Below are 14,227 nucleotides of genomic sequence, written 5' to 3' on the forward strand. Positions count from 1 at the left end.
CTCTAAATACTTGCCGGTGGCCACCGATCTCAACGTCAGCGCAAACCAGAATGACGTCTCTCCGTCTTCGAGTCGATGGAACAAGATTCAAGGATTCGCAGAATCGCGAAGTTACGGTACGAGGTATAAACGTTGCTGGCGACGCCAAATATCCGAAGACACCTGGTGTCCCTACTAGTGTGGGTGATGGGTTTTTTGACGCCGATAATGTCTCCTTTGTCGGACGACCGTTCTCGCTCGATGATGCACATACACACTTTTCAAGACTATGGAAACTCGGATATAACACTATTAGATACATTTTTACCTGGGAAGCGATTGAGCACGAGGGACCGGGTAAGTATGATGACGAATGGGTATCCTTCACCATAGAAGTCCTCAAGATCGCCAAGCAATATGGGTTCTACGTGTTCATGGACCCGCATCAGGATGTGGTAGGTTGTCGGCATGCTACTATGTACCTTACAGATATCTAATTAGGTTCAAATAGTGGTCAAGGCTGTCAGGAGGGTCCGGTGCACCTGCCTGGACACTTTACGCCGCAGGCTTGGATCCACGAGGTTTCAAAAAGACACAGGCCGCCTTGGTCCAAAACACATGGGATGATCCTGCTAAGTTCCCGAAAATGATATGGGCCACGAACTATACCAGACTTGTGTGTCAAACAATATTCACACTCTTCTGGGCTGGACGTGACTTTGCGCCCAAGGCGATCATTAACGGCATAAATATCCAAGACTACCTCCAGAGCCACTTTATTGCTGCGTGTAAATATCTAGCGCAAAAGATCCATGATGCTGGCGACCTTGAGAATGAGGTGGTAATCGGATGGGAAAGCCTTAACGAACCCCAGAGAGGGTTAATTGGTATCCAAGATATATCAGTCATCCCCGCAGAGCAACAGCTTCAATTGGGAACTTCGCCGACTGCTTTTCAGGGTATGCTTACGGGCTCCGGGCGCCCTTGTGAGGAGGCAGTATGGGGGTTCGGAGGGTTTGGGCCTTATCAAAGTGGTCGGGAGCTTGTAGACCCCGAGGGCGAGACCGCTTGGCTGCCAGTGACCTACGATGACACAAAGTACGGCTGGGTGCGAGACCCTAATTGGAAGTTGGGCCAATGCTTGTGGGCACAGCATGGTGTTTGGGATCCTACGACCGACGAACTGCTACAAAAGGACTACTTTTCAAAGAAACCTCGAACCGGAGAACCTCTAGATTACGACAAATTCACCAACACTTACTTCATGGAACACTATAGAGCATATACGGAAGCCATTAGAAGCGTATGGCCTGGTTCAATCATGCTATGTCAACCCCCGGTCATGGAGATTCCACCTGACCTCAAAGGCTCCAATGATGATGACCCGAATATGGTTCATGCCATTCATTATTATGATGGCCTCACACTGATGTCGAAACATTGGTCAGTCTTTATCTTGTTTGGACAATTAATATTTATTAACACGTACAGGAATCGGCTATACAATGTGGACGTCATTGGCGTTCTTCGCGGGAAATATCTTACACCAGCTTTTGGCGTAAAGATTGGAGAAACAGCAATCAGGAACTGTTTGCGCGATCAGCTGAAATTCCTAAGGGATGAGAGTTTGAGATACATGGGAAACCATCCCGTAATATTCACCGAAACAGGGATTCCCTACGACATGGATGACAAGCATGCGTACAAAACTGGGGACTACAGCAGTCAGATCAGTGCCATGGACGCAATCCACTACGCACTTGAAGGAAGCACTTCGAATGGATTTACGCTGTGGGTTTACACGACGAAGGTAGGAAACTCCAAGACTTAATTATAGGATGTTTTGTTGTTAACTGTTTTAGAACGATCATGAATGGGGTGACCAGTGGAATGGGGAGGATTTGTCTATCTATTCGGTCGATGATCTCGAACTCCCAAGTGGCAAGTCTTTGGATCACGAATTAAACAACCTGTCAGACCACCAATCCCCTTCATACTCATCCAGCCACAGCAACAACCCCAACCAACAAATAAACCCTAGGAATCTGAAAGATGCCGTCAAGACACCCTCTATATCGTCGGAGGTTTCTCAACTTGGCGAGAGTAAATTGGGGTACCGCGCAGGGGAGGCTTTCCTCCGACCCAGCCCTATTGTCACTAACGGAGTGGTATCGGACTACGTATTCGATCTGCGAGAATGTACTTTTACAATGTCGCTTGTCGGTAATAAGGGAACGGCAGACACCCCGACAGAGATCTTCCTACCGGATTTCCATTTTCCGGAAACGGATACAGAGGTGAGCGTTAGCTCTGGAGATTGGTCGATTGATTACGTAGAGGTCAAACGCGTCAGGGTACAGCGGCTTCAATGGTGGCATTCCGAGGGCAATCAGGACGTCAAAATCCAGGGGCTGAAGCGCAAAGGTGGTGCTTTGGCTGCCCCGTCAGCGGAGGATTTGAGCTACCTGGAGCAGTGTCAAAAGGGAGAATGTACGGTGATGTAGTGATGGTGATACTCTATCCTAATTTTACGACTTATAAACTCTATGGAGCTTATTATGATTTTGCAATGATTCTGGACGGACAAATACCTTCGAGTTGACCCACTTAAACACTATGATTAGTATAAGCTGCATTCTTATCACCTGGGGAAAGAAGCAACCTATATATAGACAAAGCTCTAAAATTAATATTATAATGTTAATCATCATGTCTGGGTTAGGAGGCAGACATATGAGATCTAATCATGCAGTACGGAGTAGATCTTGGGTATATCATACCATGACGTTAGTCTCTATTTATGCTGTTTTTATCTGATTGCTTATCGATAAGGCAGAGGCGGTGAGAAACTGCCCCTCCAAGTCGGTGTGGTGTGGTCATTGCGGCCGGAGCGCGTGGAAAATTCTCCCTGTCCGCGGAGTAGGTACCGCCTTCTCTTAACTATTCATCAACAACCTCCCACTCCCAGTCGTCAAGGCAGCAGATTCGGCTCTGGATTTCAGATCGCATTTTCGGGGAAGGTTGGATAATCCCCTTCCCCATTACCCGCAAGGACACGCTATCGACCCGTTTAGGGAAAGAATCCCGGTCTCAGCCGCAATCTTCGTTCCCTGCCTATTGCCTAACCAGACCGTTGGCCGTGCTGCCTGAGTGTTTGCCGTACTGTCGTTTGTCACTACGCGGTTTGCTTGCTGATATTCCTGCACTCTCCACTCAACAGGGAAAACGCAAATATTGAAATTTGCCTTTCGTCACCTTTACGACAGTTTAAGAGTTAGAAAACAGACAAGAATCCTCCTGGAAGTGGTAGTGGATAACAACAAGCTTGGGGCAGCAATCCCAAAGGTTCAGGCTAGTAGTTGACATTTCACTCGTGGACAACTGGCACACACGAAATCATGGCTGCGGAAGATGGACTGGCGGACGGGAGGATGGCCGATATCGTTCGAGCGCTCGAACTCATACACAATCCCTCGTCAACGAATGAACTTCGCCGCGAGGCACTCCAGTTTGTGGAATCGCAGAAGGGGAGCCCATCCGCCGCTCGTAATGGCTTTCTATTAGCGTCACGAAGAGAAAACGATGTGTTGGTTCGCTATTTCGGGCTAACTCTTCTCGACCACGTCCTGCGCCATACTTCGTTCACTGCTACGGATGAGATTGTGGGCTTGAGGGATATCGTTTTGAAGCTTGCCGAGACCATTCAACCAGAAGACCCTGCATATATCCGCAACAAGATTCCGCAGTTATGGGCTGAGGTGGCCAAGAGGAGCTGGGGCCTGGATTGGCTGGACATGGATGAGCGCCTCGTCCAATTCTGGAATGCAAGTCTTGTGCATAAGGAATTGGTCCTTCTCGTTCTCGAGACACTTTCGGAAGATATATTCTACCGCGAGGATACCGTTTCGTCGTTGCGCGGAACCGATCTAAACCGAAATTTGGTGGAAATTTACACGCCCCTGGTTGTATTCGAGCAAGCGCATCCTGAACGCGATAACCACGTAGAAATCCGTTGCGCGAACGAGGGTTGGCTGGCCCGAATCTGCGAATTCCTTCAGGACTGCATCGGCAATATCCAACATTCGAAACAAGCAAAGGATGCTGCTCTGAAGGCTCTAGCCAACTTCAAGTCAGTGCTGGTGTGGTCAATACCTAGGGCTATTCATCTCTCGGGCTGTGTTCAGAGCATTGCCAGAGCTTTCACTTGCAACGATGAGCAGGTACTGTTGGTAGGTATCTGATTGACATTCTTGAGGCCCAAGACGCTCACAAATTCTTTAGGCTGCGGTCGAGGCGTTACATGCGCTATATAGCAGATCAGCATACGACAGTGAAGGATTTCAACCTCTAGTACATATAATGTACGAAGCAGAGTCTCTCAATGTGATCTTAAAACTATTCCAGTGGTCGGTTGTTGGCCCCGAAGATATCGACGATACAAAGTACACAATATCCAAAAAGCTTTCTGAGGTATTGCTACCATCCGGTTAAAAGTAAAGGATTACACTAATGTATCTGATAGGTGGTTTCCTATGTTGCGGGTTTTCTCGAAGAAAAAGGCTTTACTATTGAAAGTTCACCTGGTGTGGACTTGCCATTCTTTTTCCATCTCATGTTAAACGTTGTTCAGCATCGCAGTCTCACTGTGTCGATACCCGTTCTGCATATTTGGTCAAAACTAATTGCATCCCCAAAGGTTGGGAACCTAGAAGTTGTGGTGAATCTCATCCCACCATTACTAACCATCTGTACTGAACGTCTTGTGCATTGGGAGTCCCTCCCTGCCGATTCGGAGGATCCTACAGTAATATTTCTTAATGAAGATATTGACACTGTTCCGGAAAAGCATGCATTCGTCGGGAATTACCGTCGCTACTGTTCGTCCATTATCGAGACGATCGTACAGAAACGGCCCGAAGAAGCCATCCCCCACATTCTCCTTGGAGTTGATGGCAACCTAGATAACCTGTATAGCGGGGTCAAGCCATTCACTGGTAGGTTTACTACCTCTGGCTCAAGATTGCTGAAATTGGACTAATAAAGTACAAGCGGAATCGTTCTCAAAGAACTCAGTGCCTTTGATGCGCGCGGATACGCAATTTGCAGTGGTGGATGCAACCCTAAAGGGTTATAATAAATGGGTCGCACTTCATGGACGCATGCCCCAGCAAGATGTAGGCTTCTTCGTACGCGTGAATGGGGATTCTACTAACAAAAAATAGGAACAAAGGCGCGCCGAGTTAGAAAGTGTTCTAGAAACTTGGGCATATAAGTTGATGCAAAGAAGCTTCGAGGTTTGTTCAGTTCCCACTTTCGCATCATACGCGCAATTGACCATATGATGCAGGATCCTGTCTTGAAGCAGCGCATCGTGAAACTTGTCGTCGACATATCCTCCAAAGCGCTTGATAAAACACCCAGTTTTGCGCTCAAAGTTCTGGAGTACACTCTCATGACACGTCTACCCGACCAACCAGAGTTTCCAGCTTATTCAGAGGCCGTAAAAGAGCTCCATGGGTTGGCTAGTCACGAACTACGTCGGCTTGCAACTCGCTATGCTGACTACTTTTCTGTGAGGTCCTTTATTTGATAATGGGAAGCTCTACTAATAAATGCATACAGACCTTCTATGACCTTCTAGAGCCTAAGATCCAAGAGATTACCTTGGCCAACCGAGTAGACGACAAGCTTCATATGGAATTCACCTCTATCCTTCTTATTATCATGTATGGTGTACCGGTCGTTCTATCTACCGTCCGACTACTGATCACTTTAGGCAACGTGCGAATAACATCGACCCTTACCTGCGCCAGTCGCGATTGGCCTCGTTTTTGGAGCCGATTCAGCAGGCCTGGCAGGATGACGAACTCCGCAATATGTGCTCAACCTTTGAAGGATTTTGTAGCATGCTCGGGTTGCAGAATGTAGGGCCATACATGCAATCGAAACAAGCTCAAAAGCTGGCGGATTGGTCAGAAGTGACTCTTGATGCGGAGGGCAAACAAGTCCAGGAGGAAATGACCCAGAAATTTCAGGTGATAAGCCCTTAGAGCCGAGTTCTACAGTTACAAACTAACAGGCAATGTAGCAACTACCTCTGAGGGGTACGAAGACGATGTTAGCGGTCTCTACGGACAAGCTCAAGAAAGCGGAACCGCCATACGACATTGCCTGTACTATCTGGCATGACATAATCCCAACGGTCTTGCCAACTCTTTTGCAGCTTGTCAGGTAAGATTCATGGTGGCAACTGGACGTTCTGAACTAATACCCTGGCAGCAACGCCCATGCGTTTCACAACCCAGAGAATTGGGCCGGTCTGCCTGGTGACATGCGGGGTATCGTTGAGCGGATTCTAACGGATAGATTCTGGCAAGCTGGTATATCGACTGGAAGTCGAGATGATTTCTACGCGAAAATCACCGCTTCTCGGGTGTCCCTTGAGGGCTTCGCGTCATCGGTGAGGGGGAAAATCAGGGCAGTTAGAGAATCCTGCTACTCAATGCTCTTCAGTATGAGCAGATTGCGCGAGCATTTCTACGGGTTTGCGGAGCTTCCTGGGCCGCTATCCCAAGCTCTTTTCAAAGACTCCCCTTATCTCTCCTCCCATCAATTTTCGGTCCTTCTCAACATCTCTAGGTGTCTAATCGACGACTGTCCTGTTCGCTTCCGAAGCCAATTCTTGCCCCCAATGTTGTCCACCCTATTCACCAATATCGACCGAAAAGTCACGTCGGAATGGGAGATCATTGAACAACGCAAAGCAGGACTGGGAGACGGCGACTTAGCCGATGAGATGAAGTCAGAGAGCATCCTGCGACAGCTGACATATTCAACTGTTATTATGGTGGCAAGCCTTCTGGACCCGCAACGAGGAGGTGCGAAACACAGCCCAAGAACAATCTGCTTATCCACCAAGCTAATCCCTGAATCTATAGACCCTGATGAGGAACCCGCGGATCCAAGTGTCCCCCTCCCGCCACCAGCACTGTCAGACTCGATCAGACACTTTGTCCTCTCTTCCACTGAAATATTCGAGCCAGTAATGCTTTTCTGTACCCACGCATTACGTATGCGTGATACACGGTGCTGTAGCATTATAACACGGGTCATCCGATCCATCCTGCAAGACTTTGCTCCCCCCAACAACTCACAAACAGTCATAACTATCCGCGAATTCATCTCCTCCGAAGTGCTAAAAGCATGTATAACGTCAGTGCACGAGCCATACTTCGTCGATATGCAGAAAGACCTGGCGCAACTCATCGCATCCATCTGGGTCTTGTACGGCGCAAGCACACCAACACCAAAGGCCCTAATACTCAGCCTTCCCGGCATGACTGAACAGTTAGTAGCGAACACTGAAGCTGCTCTTGTGCGCTCCACATCAGCACGCCAGCAGCGAGCCTTGGTACTTGACCTCCTAGAAGGGCTCAGAGGTATCAGCGTTGCCGAACAAGGCAAGATTCTGGGATCTCGTGAGGAACGCCGCAAAGCACGAAGCGCTCTTCAAGAGAGATATATGAGCAACGAGATGGAAGGTCAACAGGGCCACAAGGTTGATATAAATGATGGACCAGACCTTTCCGGTGTTGCGGATATGTTTGGTTGAATGTGGACCCTGGCTTTGTATATTATGATCTCACTTGAGCGTATAGTTGGCATCCGGTGGTCTAGAAAAGAAAAATAGATATTCTTCGTTTGGGCTTAGATATTATAATGCCTACATCTTATGCTCATGATCAACTTCTTTACCCCTGCATATGAAGATAATGCCTTATGTAGGTTTACAAGAGTACAGAATAACGACAGTGGAGAGAAAAACGAAAAATTGTTGTGAAACTAGTCTGCCCTTTTTCCAGACGGTATATCTACAGTGTACATTGTTTCTCGAGCATTCAACCTCGCCGGGAAATCCGGTAATCGTCTTCGACCTCCGCTCACGCAATTGTATACCCTTCATCTAATATTCGCCAGAACCGACAGCTCATATGTATTCTGACTCTTCAACACCAAGCCATTCACAATTCCTTAGTTCATGACCTTTGACGGCGTGTACGCATATGTAGGACGAACGAATCTAAACCCCCCATTGTTAGCCAGGGCCATTCCCAAAAAAGGCAATTCAAAAACTGGCGGTTAATAGGCAACGCAATACATACCGGTCAGAGTTGTAAACCTTCGTCTCGCCTCCCAGCAGTTGCTGTTCGCGCGCCTTGTCGGAGAAATATCGGCGGGCCTGGTCGCGGTCTTCCTCGGCTTGGAGGAGAGGGAGGATGTGTAGACGACCCCAAATCTTCTCACGGGCGAGTTCGCTAGAACACGAAATTCGGTTAGTTATTTTCATTTAATTGCGCTCGACGTCTCGCAATTGCGATATATTGAAGCACGACAGGGAAGGAAACGTACTTCTGTTCCCGAATACCGTGGAAGAGCTTGTAGTATCCGTAGGCCATGAAAAGGTGCATGCCAACGAGGTAGGTAATGGGTCGGAAACCACGGGCGGGTACGTTGCGCTTTTAATCGGTCTACTTGTTAGCTCTCAATCTCATCTCGTAGTCGAATCGTGGATTGGTAGTGTGGTGATTTGACTGTTCTTTGGCGGACGAAAGGGAGCAATCTGGCGTACCTTGTATTGCACTTGCCGGTAGCCCCCGGCCGGGGGCATATCCTGAGGCATGTTGGCGACTGAAGAAATCGGCAGCTGCCTTCAATTAGTGTAAAGAGGGGGCGTCGTTCGAAGGGCAGGTCTTCGGTGATGATGGAGTTGGCGGAGAAGTTGGGTTTCTGGTCACGTGCCGGAGCCTTGCGTTTGGTAATGGGTGCTTTGTGTGGTGTGATTGGTTGGGCTTTCTTACTGACGGCCGTCCTTCGCGAGGGAGCGCATAGAAATAGTATCTACCACAGTACATTTGGATACACTCGAATATTTTACTATGATCGCTAATATGGAGTTATCTGAAGTATCTATAGAAAGCTAATTGATCTAGACAGAAGGTGTCTGTGCCGCTGGTATGAAATCACCTGACAGCTAAAGCAGCGACATGGACTTGCTCGATGTGGGGCTTGCTTTCACCCGAAGCCTTTTTTTTTCCCCGATTCGAAGGAAGCTGGTCAGGTTAACACCTCAACACCTTGTCATTCACTCGAAATCACACAATGGAGGAAGAAGAGCGGCCTAGGAAGATCCAAAAGGTGGATGTGACAGAGGCTCATGAGTCCGAACCGCTCATGACCGGCGCAATTGAAAGCCCGCAAGACGATTCCTCCAAACACAACGATGCGACGCATGAGATCCCTGCTGCGACCACAGAGAAGGAGTCGGAAACTCCAACCCCTGGCCCAGATGGGTCTGAACCTACCACACAGAAGTTATCAAAGAGACAGATGAGAAGGCAAGCGCGGCGGGAACAATGGGAAGCGGAACGAGAGTCGCGCAAGGTCATTCGCAGGCAAAGGGCTGCAGATAAAAAAAACCGAAAACGCGCAGTCTGGGACGAAGCAAATAAACAGGGCAAAAATCCGTCAGAAGAGGTGCGAAAGCTGTTCCCAAAGATCGAGCGACCCCGAAAGCCAACTAGACTTCCACTTACTCTGGTTATCGATTGTGGATTCGATGACCTTATGATGGAAAAAGAGAGAATTTCCCTGGGCCAACAACTTACCCGAGCATACTCGGAGAATAACAAATCACCATATAATGCTCATATGGTCATGTCATCTTTCGATAAATTGTTGAAAGAGCGTTTCGAAACAGTCCTCAACAGTACCCATGAGAGTTGGCGGGGAGTTCGCTTCTTAACAGAGGATTGGTTTCATGCTGCGAACCAGGCGGCCGAGTTAATGCAAGGGCCGCAGGGTGGGGAATTGGGTGGACCGTTCGCAGACAAAGCTGATGCGAAACCGGAAGATGGAGAAATTGTATACCTCTCCAGTGACAGCTCGGAAACACTGACCGAACTCAAACCGTACAGCACTTATATCATCGGCGGCCTAGTGGACAAGAATCGGCACAAGGGGATCTGCCACAAGCGAGCAATTGAGATGGGCATCAAAACCGCGAAGCTACCGATTGGAAGTTATATTCAGATGGCTTCGCGCCCGGTCTTAGCGACGAATCATGTCGTGGAAATTATGGTTCGCTGGCTACAATTAGGGGACTGGGGAGAGGCATTTATGCAGACACTGCCGCCACGGAAAGGGGGTGTTTTGAGGAACAGTGAAAAAGATCAGGGAGATTCGACGCCACATGATGACAACGGCGAACCGTGTAGTGAGGAAGAAGCTGCGCCTGAGACAGTTGAAACTGCCGAAGCCAATAGTAATGACGCCGCTGAGAGTCACAACCAAGCTGAATAAATACACATCCAAATGACGGACTACAAGTTCAGTGCTCTCAGTTTCGCCGTATACTGAAGGGAATAGTATCAGCATAGAATTTTTTAAAAGACTGATTGCTTTAGATACAAAGTAATTGAGCAAGTAGAAGGTACAGGTATTTTCAGTCACTCAGTAAACATAGACACCTGCAGGGTTGATATGCTTTATAATGTATATATATTTTACAAGGGTATTCGATTGAAGTGTAGGATTTTGATTCAGATACAATATAAATTAAACTAAACAGGTCTGCAATGAATAACTAATCCATTCATATATTCAAAAAAGAACTGGGGCAACGAAATAAAATCTCCAGATCCAAGCGATAAGATAATAGCATTGCACCGCCACTGACTTTTTTAGCGCCACAGCATTGCCACATAGTTGCCACTAGGCGATGACATAACCTAAGATCGGTGTTAGCCTAGTTATTTGTTATGGACCCTCAAACAAAAGTCCAGCATATCATCACTTTCTCCTAGACGTGAAGGACAGTTTTCTGGCAGCATCTGGGATACCTCCTACTGGGTGATGAAACCTGGCCTGCTGACTAAGTCTTCATCTGTCATTTCGCCCTCTAGTTCCTTCGCCCTGTTCCTTTTGTGATCCCTGCTTTGGGGCCACCTTCCTTCCGCAAAAACAAACAAACTGAGCTATCAGCTGTTGCTAAGCAGCCAGATATTCCGCCAACATGTTCATGCTCCGTAATGGTATGTCACCGTGCACCTAACCTGCTTTCTCTCTTGTTCTCTTTCTATGTTTCATTTTTCAGTGTCTGTTTGTTGTTCTTACCCCGCGATCTACCCCTCCTCATACCGCCTCAGATTGACTTTCCACTTTGCCACCGGGAAAGAAGACATCGCACTAACTATTGCTTGTGACAACAACTACAGTGAGCAAATTCATCTTTGGTGATAGCTCCAAAGAATCCATCATCGACATACCGCAAGGCCAGCTGTACCTCGTCCGCCCACTATCGCCAAAGGGTTACTCCGAGCTTATCTTCAAGGACGCTGCTGCCTCAATTCGACGCACCGGCCAAGAGTTCCAGTATCAACTTGTTATCCAGCGTGCCTACGAGGAAGGGGAGGAAGAGCTTGCCGAAGACGACGACGGTCAGGGAGCTAGTGATTCTTTGGACAAAGACGAGAAAGCTTTCCTTCTCGATCAGAATCTCCACTTCCGCTCGGAGGTACGCGAAGGTGGTTCGAAAATTCTCGCCTGGAGAGACCTAAGTGGCGACGTGGGTGACTTATTCGAGTTTGTCTGTGACCCTTCTGTTCCGTCGGACAAGGTTGCCACGTTCGAGTTGGCCGCTTTTCAGTGTCAATACGAGCGTAAGTATCGCCAAAGCGCCCAGAGAGCGACCGAAGAAGAGCTCCAGGAATTCTCCTTCCAGGAGGAGAGACCTATCCCATCTGCAAGCCCTATCGCGTCGCCAACTAAGACTCGAACGCATTCTGTGGCGTCTAGGGACTCCGCCATGGTTCGAGACGCTGGATACACTCGCTGTAAGAAGCAACTTGCTGCGCCAGCTGTGACTGATGAACAAACCATCGCACCGCCCTCTGCTGCCCAGCCCGAGGCCCGGGAAGTTTTAACTAAGGAAAGGGCGGAGTTGCATCTCTTCGATTTCCAAACTGGAACCTTTGTCCTTCAAGATTCTAACGTGACTGCTACCGTGACTGAAGTTGGTGACTGGAAATATTGGCTTCAAATCAGCGGTGAGAACAAAGATTGGTTAGGACAGGAAGTGGTGGCAGATATCAACCCCGTGTTCAATTTTGAATACTTATCGTTCATCTTCAACCACTATGATGACGCCGGATCGGCTTATTCATGGCTTTTGCGCTTCAAAGACCAAGAAACGGAGGAAAGGTTTCAGCAGGGCTTGCTTCAAGCGCTCTGGGAGCAACTGAACGAGGTCAAATGGACCAAAGTGAAAGATAATGACAAGGATTATGTCCTGGATGCTTTCCAAGACCTCACCATGGAAGATGCGGAGGAGGCGGAGAAAGAAGAAGAAGACGAGGAGGAAGAGGAAGAAGACACCAATGATGGCCAACGCAGCGAACACTATGATTCTGATGAAGAGCAGGACGATGTTGTGACGCGTGATGCCGACGGAAATGTCAATTCTCAGCTCGCCGTCGGTTACAAACATGATCGCTCCTTTGTCGTCCGTGGTTCAAAGATTGGAGTCTTCAAGCACACGCCGGACAATAACCTTGAATTTTCAACCAACATTTCCAAGGTCGAAACACCCAAGGGCAAGCTCTTCAGCCCTAAGAAGGTCATGCTGCACGCTGAAGACTCGAATCTAATTCTCCAGAACAACGATAACCCCAACTCTCTCTACCGGATGGATTTGGAATATGGTAAGATTGTCGACGAGTGGAAGGTTCATGATGATATTCCGGTTGAGACCTTTGCTCCTGAGAGTGTAAGTATTTCCTTATATACCTAATTATTGCCGTGCTGGTACTGATCTTGGCAGAAATTTTCTCAAATGACTTCTGCTCAACCATTCGTTGGAGCGTCTAACAATGCACTTTTCCGTGTTGATCCTCGTTTGGCTGGAAACAAGTTGGTTGATGCGGAACTGAAGCAGTATGCTAGCAAGAACGACTTCTCTGCCCTGGCAACAACAGAGAAGGGATATCTCGCCGTCGCCTCCAACAAGGGCGATATTCGTATGTTTGACCGTCTGGGAATCAACGCAAAGACACATATCCCCGCACTGGGAGAGGCCATATTCGGTCTAGATGTATCTGCTGATGGTCGCTGGGTTCTTGCTACTTGCCGCACCTATCTCCTTCTCATTGACTCTCTGCAAAAGGACGGTAAAAATGAAGGCAAACTCGGGTTCGAGCGTTCGTTCGGCAAGGACTCCAAACCACAACCCCGACGGCTCGGTCTAACGCCTGCCCACGTTGCTCAATTCCAACACGAAACAAAGAAGCCAATTTCATTTACCCCTGCTCGCTTCAACACTGGTGTTGATAGTGAGGAAACCTCTATTGTCACTGCCACGGGTCCGTTCATCATCACCTGGAACTTGAAGAAGGTTGTTGCGGGCCGCAAGGACCCTTACACCATCAAGCGCTATTCTGAGGATGTGATGGCCGACAATTTCCGCTTCGGTTCAGACAAGAATGTCATTGTTGCGCTCCCCAATGAAGTCAACATGGTTGCGAAGCGAGCTTTACAGAGGCCAACCCGCGAGAGCATTGCTGGCCCCGTCACACCCAGCCGTCGCGGCACTCGCTGGGGCAGCCGGCTTGGTAAGGATGATATTGTCAATTCTCCTTATTAGATTTCCTTCTTTGTTTCTTTTCTTACGTCGACCATGTTTTGACGATTACGTGAATTTTTTTTTATTTTATTTTTTGACATATGCATACCCCTGTTGTTTGTATTATCTTACGATCTGAGCTATTCCTGATTCTAATCATCCGACCTTGATTTTAATTACTATTGTAATATTCACCTTTTCTACTAGTGATTGGTCGCGCTTGGTACAACGCTCAAACTCACGTTTAATATGCACATAGGTAGCTAGGTAGTAGTAGCTAGTAATAAATGACACAAACAAGAACATCACTACTAAGCCTATTATATTGTGAATACGGGATCAGTTTCTTGAAAGCAGTAGCCACACCAGGATGATTCACACAGCCAGACAGAGGTTGGGTCGTACGGAAGCACGACTTCCAGATCAGGAATCGGCTGCTGAGGCCCCAAATAAAAGTTGAGGGTGAATGGTGAGCTATTTCCATACCCAAGCTAGAGATGTCGCCCCTGGTTTTCGAGTCATCTTCCCGTGACATTGCCCAAGAGTACCTGCCCGATAGAGGACCTTTTATAG

At 48.0% G+C, this 14,227-nt stretch overlaps 5 protein-coding genes across 5 annotated transcripts; 4 read left to right on the forward strand and 1 right to left on the reverse strand.

Moving 5' to 3' along the window:
• Window positions 1–50: 50 nt before the first annotated feature.
• APUU_30519S (sterylglucosidase 1) lies at window positions 51–2,483 on the forward strand (the record flags this gene model as incomplete). The annotated part of the gene is made up of 4 exons (XM_041701622.1): window positions 51–434; window positions 491–1,422; window positions 1,471–1,789; window positions 1,842–2,483. 4 exons carry the CDS (start codon window positions 51–53, stop codon window positions 2,481–2,483), a joined length of 2,277 nt encoding a protein of 758 aa, XP_041554488.1.
• An 894-nt stretch (window positions 2,484–3,377) lies between these two features.
• Window positions 3,378–7,591, forward strand: APUU_30520S (karyopherin MSN5; the record flags this gene model as incomplete). Its single annotated transcript, XM_041701623.1, has 11 exons — window positions 3,378–4,208; window positions 4,261–4,449; window positions 4,502–4,973; window positions 5,029–5,153; window positions 5,202–5,273; window positions 5,327–5,551; window positions 5,602–5,705; window positions 5,756–6,014; window positions 6,068–6,210; window positions 6,259–6,857; window positions 6,918–7,591. The coding sequence occupies 11 exons, from the start codon at window positions 3,378–3,380 to the stop codon at window positions 7,589–7,591; spliced, it is 3,693 nt and encodes a 1,230-aa protein (XP_041554489.1).
• Window positions 7,592–8,010: 419 nt separating this feature from the next.
• On the reverse strand, window positions 8,011–8,659 carry APUU_30521A (putative NADH-ubiquinone oxidoreductase subunit GRIM-19; the record flags this gene model as incomplete). Its single annotated transcript, XM_041701624.1, has 4 exons — window positions 8,011–8,059; window positions 8,142–8,294; window positions 8,389–8,495; window positions 8,609–8,659. The coding sequence occupies 4 exons, from the start codon at window positions 8,657–8,659 to the stop codon at window positions 8,011–8,013; spliced, it is 360 nt and encodes a 119-aa protein (XP_041554490.1).
• Window positions 8,660–9,138: 479 nt separating this feature from the next.
• On the forward strand, window positions 9,139–10,338 carry trm10 (tRNA (guanine(9)-N(1))-methyltransferase; the record flags this gene model as incomplete). Its single annotated transcript, XM_041701625.1, has 1 exon — window positions 9,139–10,338. One exon carries the CDS (start codon window positions 9,139–9,141, stop codon window positions 10,336–10,338), a length of 1,200 nt encoding a protein of 399 aa, XP_041554491.1.
• Window positions 10,339–11,050: 712 nt separating this feature from the next.
• On the forward strand, window positions 11,051–13,675 carry APUU_30523S (uncharacterized protein; the record flags this gene model as incomplete). Its single annotated transcript, XM_041701626.1, has 3 exons — window positions 11,051–11,069; window positions 11,253–12,802; window positions 12,857–13,675. The coding sequence occupies 3 exons, from the start codon at window positions 11,051–11,053 to the stop codon at window positions 13,673–13,675; spliced, it is 2,388 nt and encodes a 795-aa protein (XP_041554492.1).
• Between the last annotated feature and the right edge of the window lie 552 nt (window positions 13,676–14,227).

The sequence above is a fragment of the Aspergillus puulaauensis genome, chromosome 3 (genome assembly GCF_016861865.1).
Source record: "Aspergillus puulaauensis MK2 DNA, chromosome 3, nearly complete sequence".
Lineage (NCBI taxonomy): Eukaryota > Fungi > Ascomycota > Eurotiomycetes > Eurotiales > Aspergillaceae > Aspergillus > Aspergillus puulaauensis.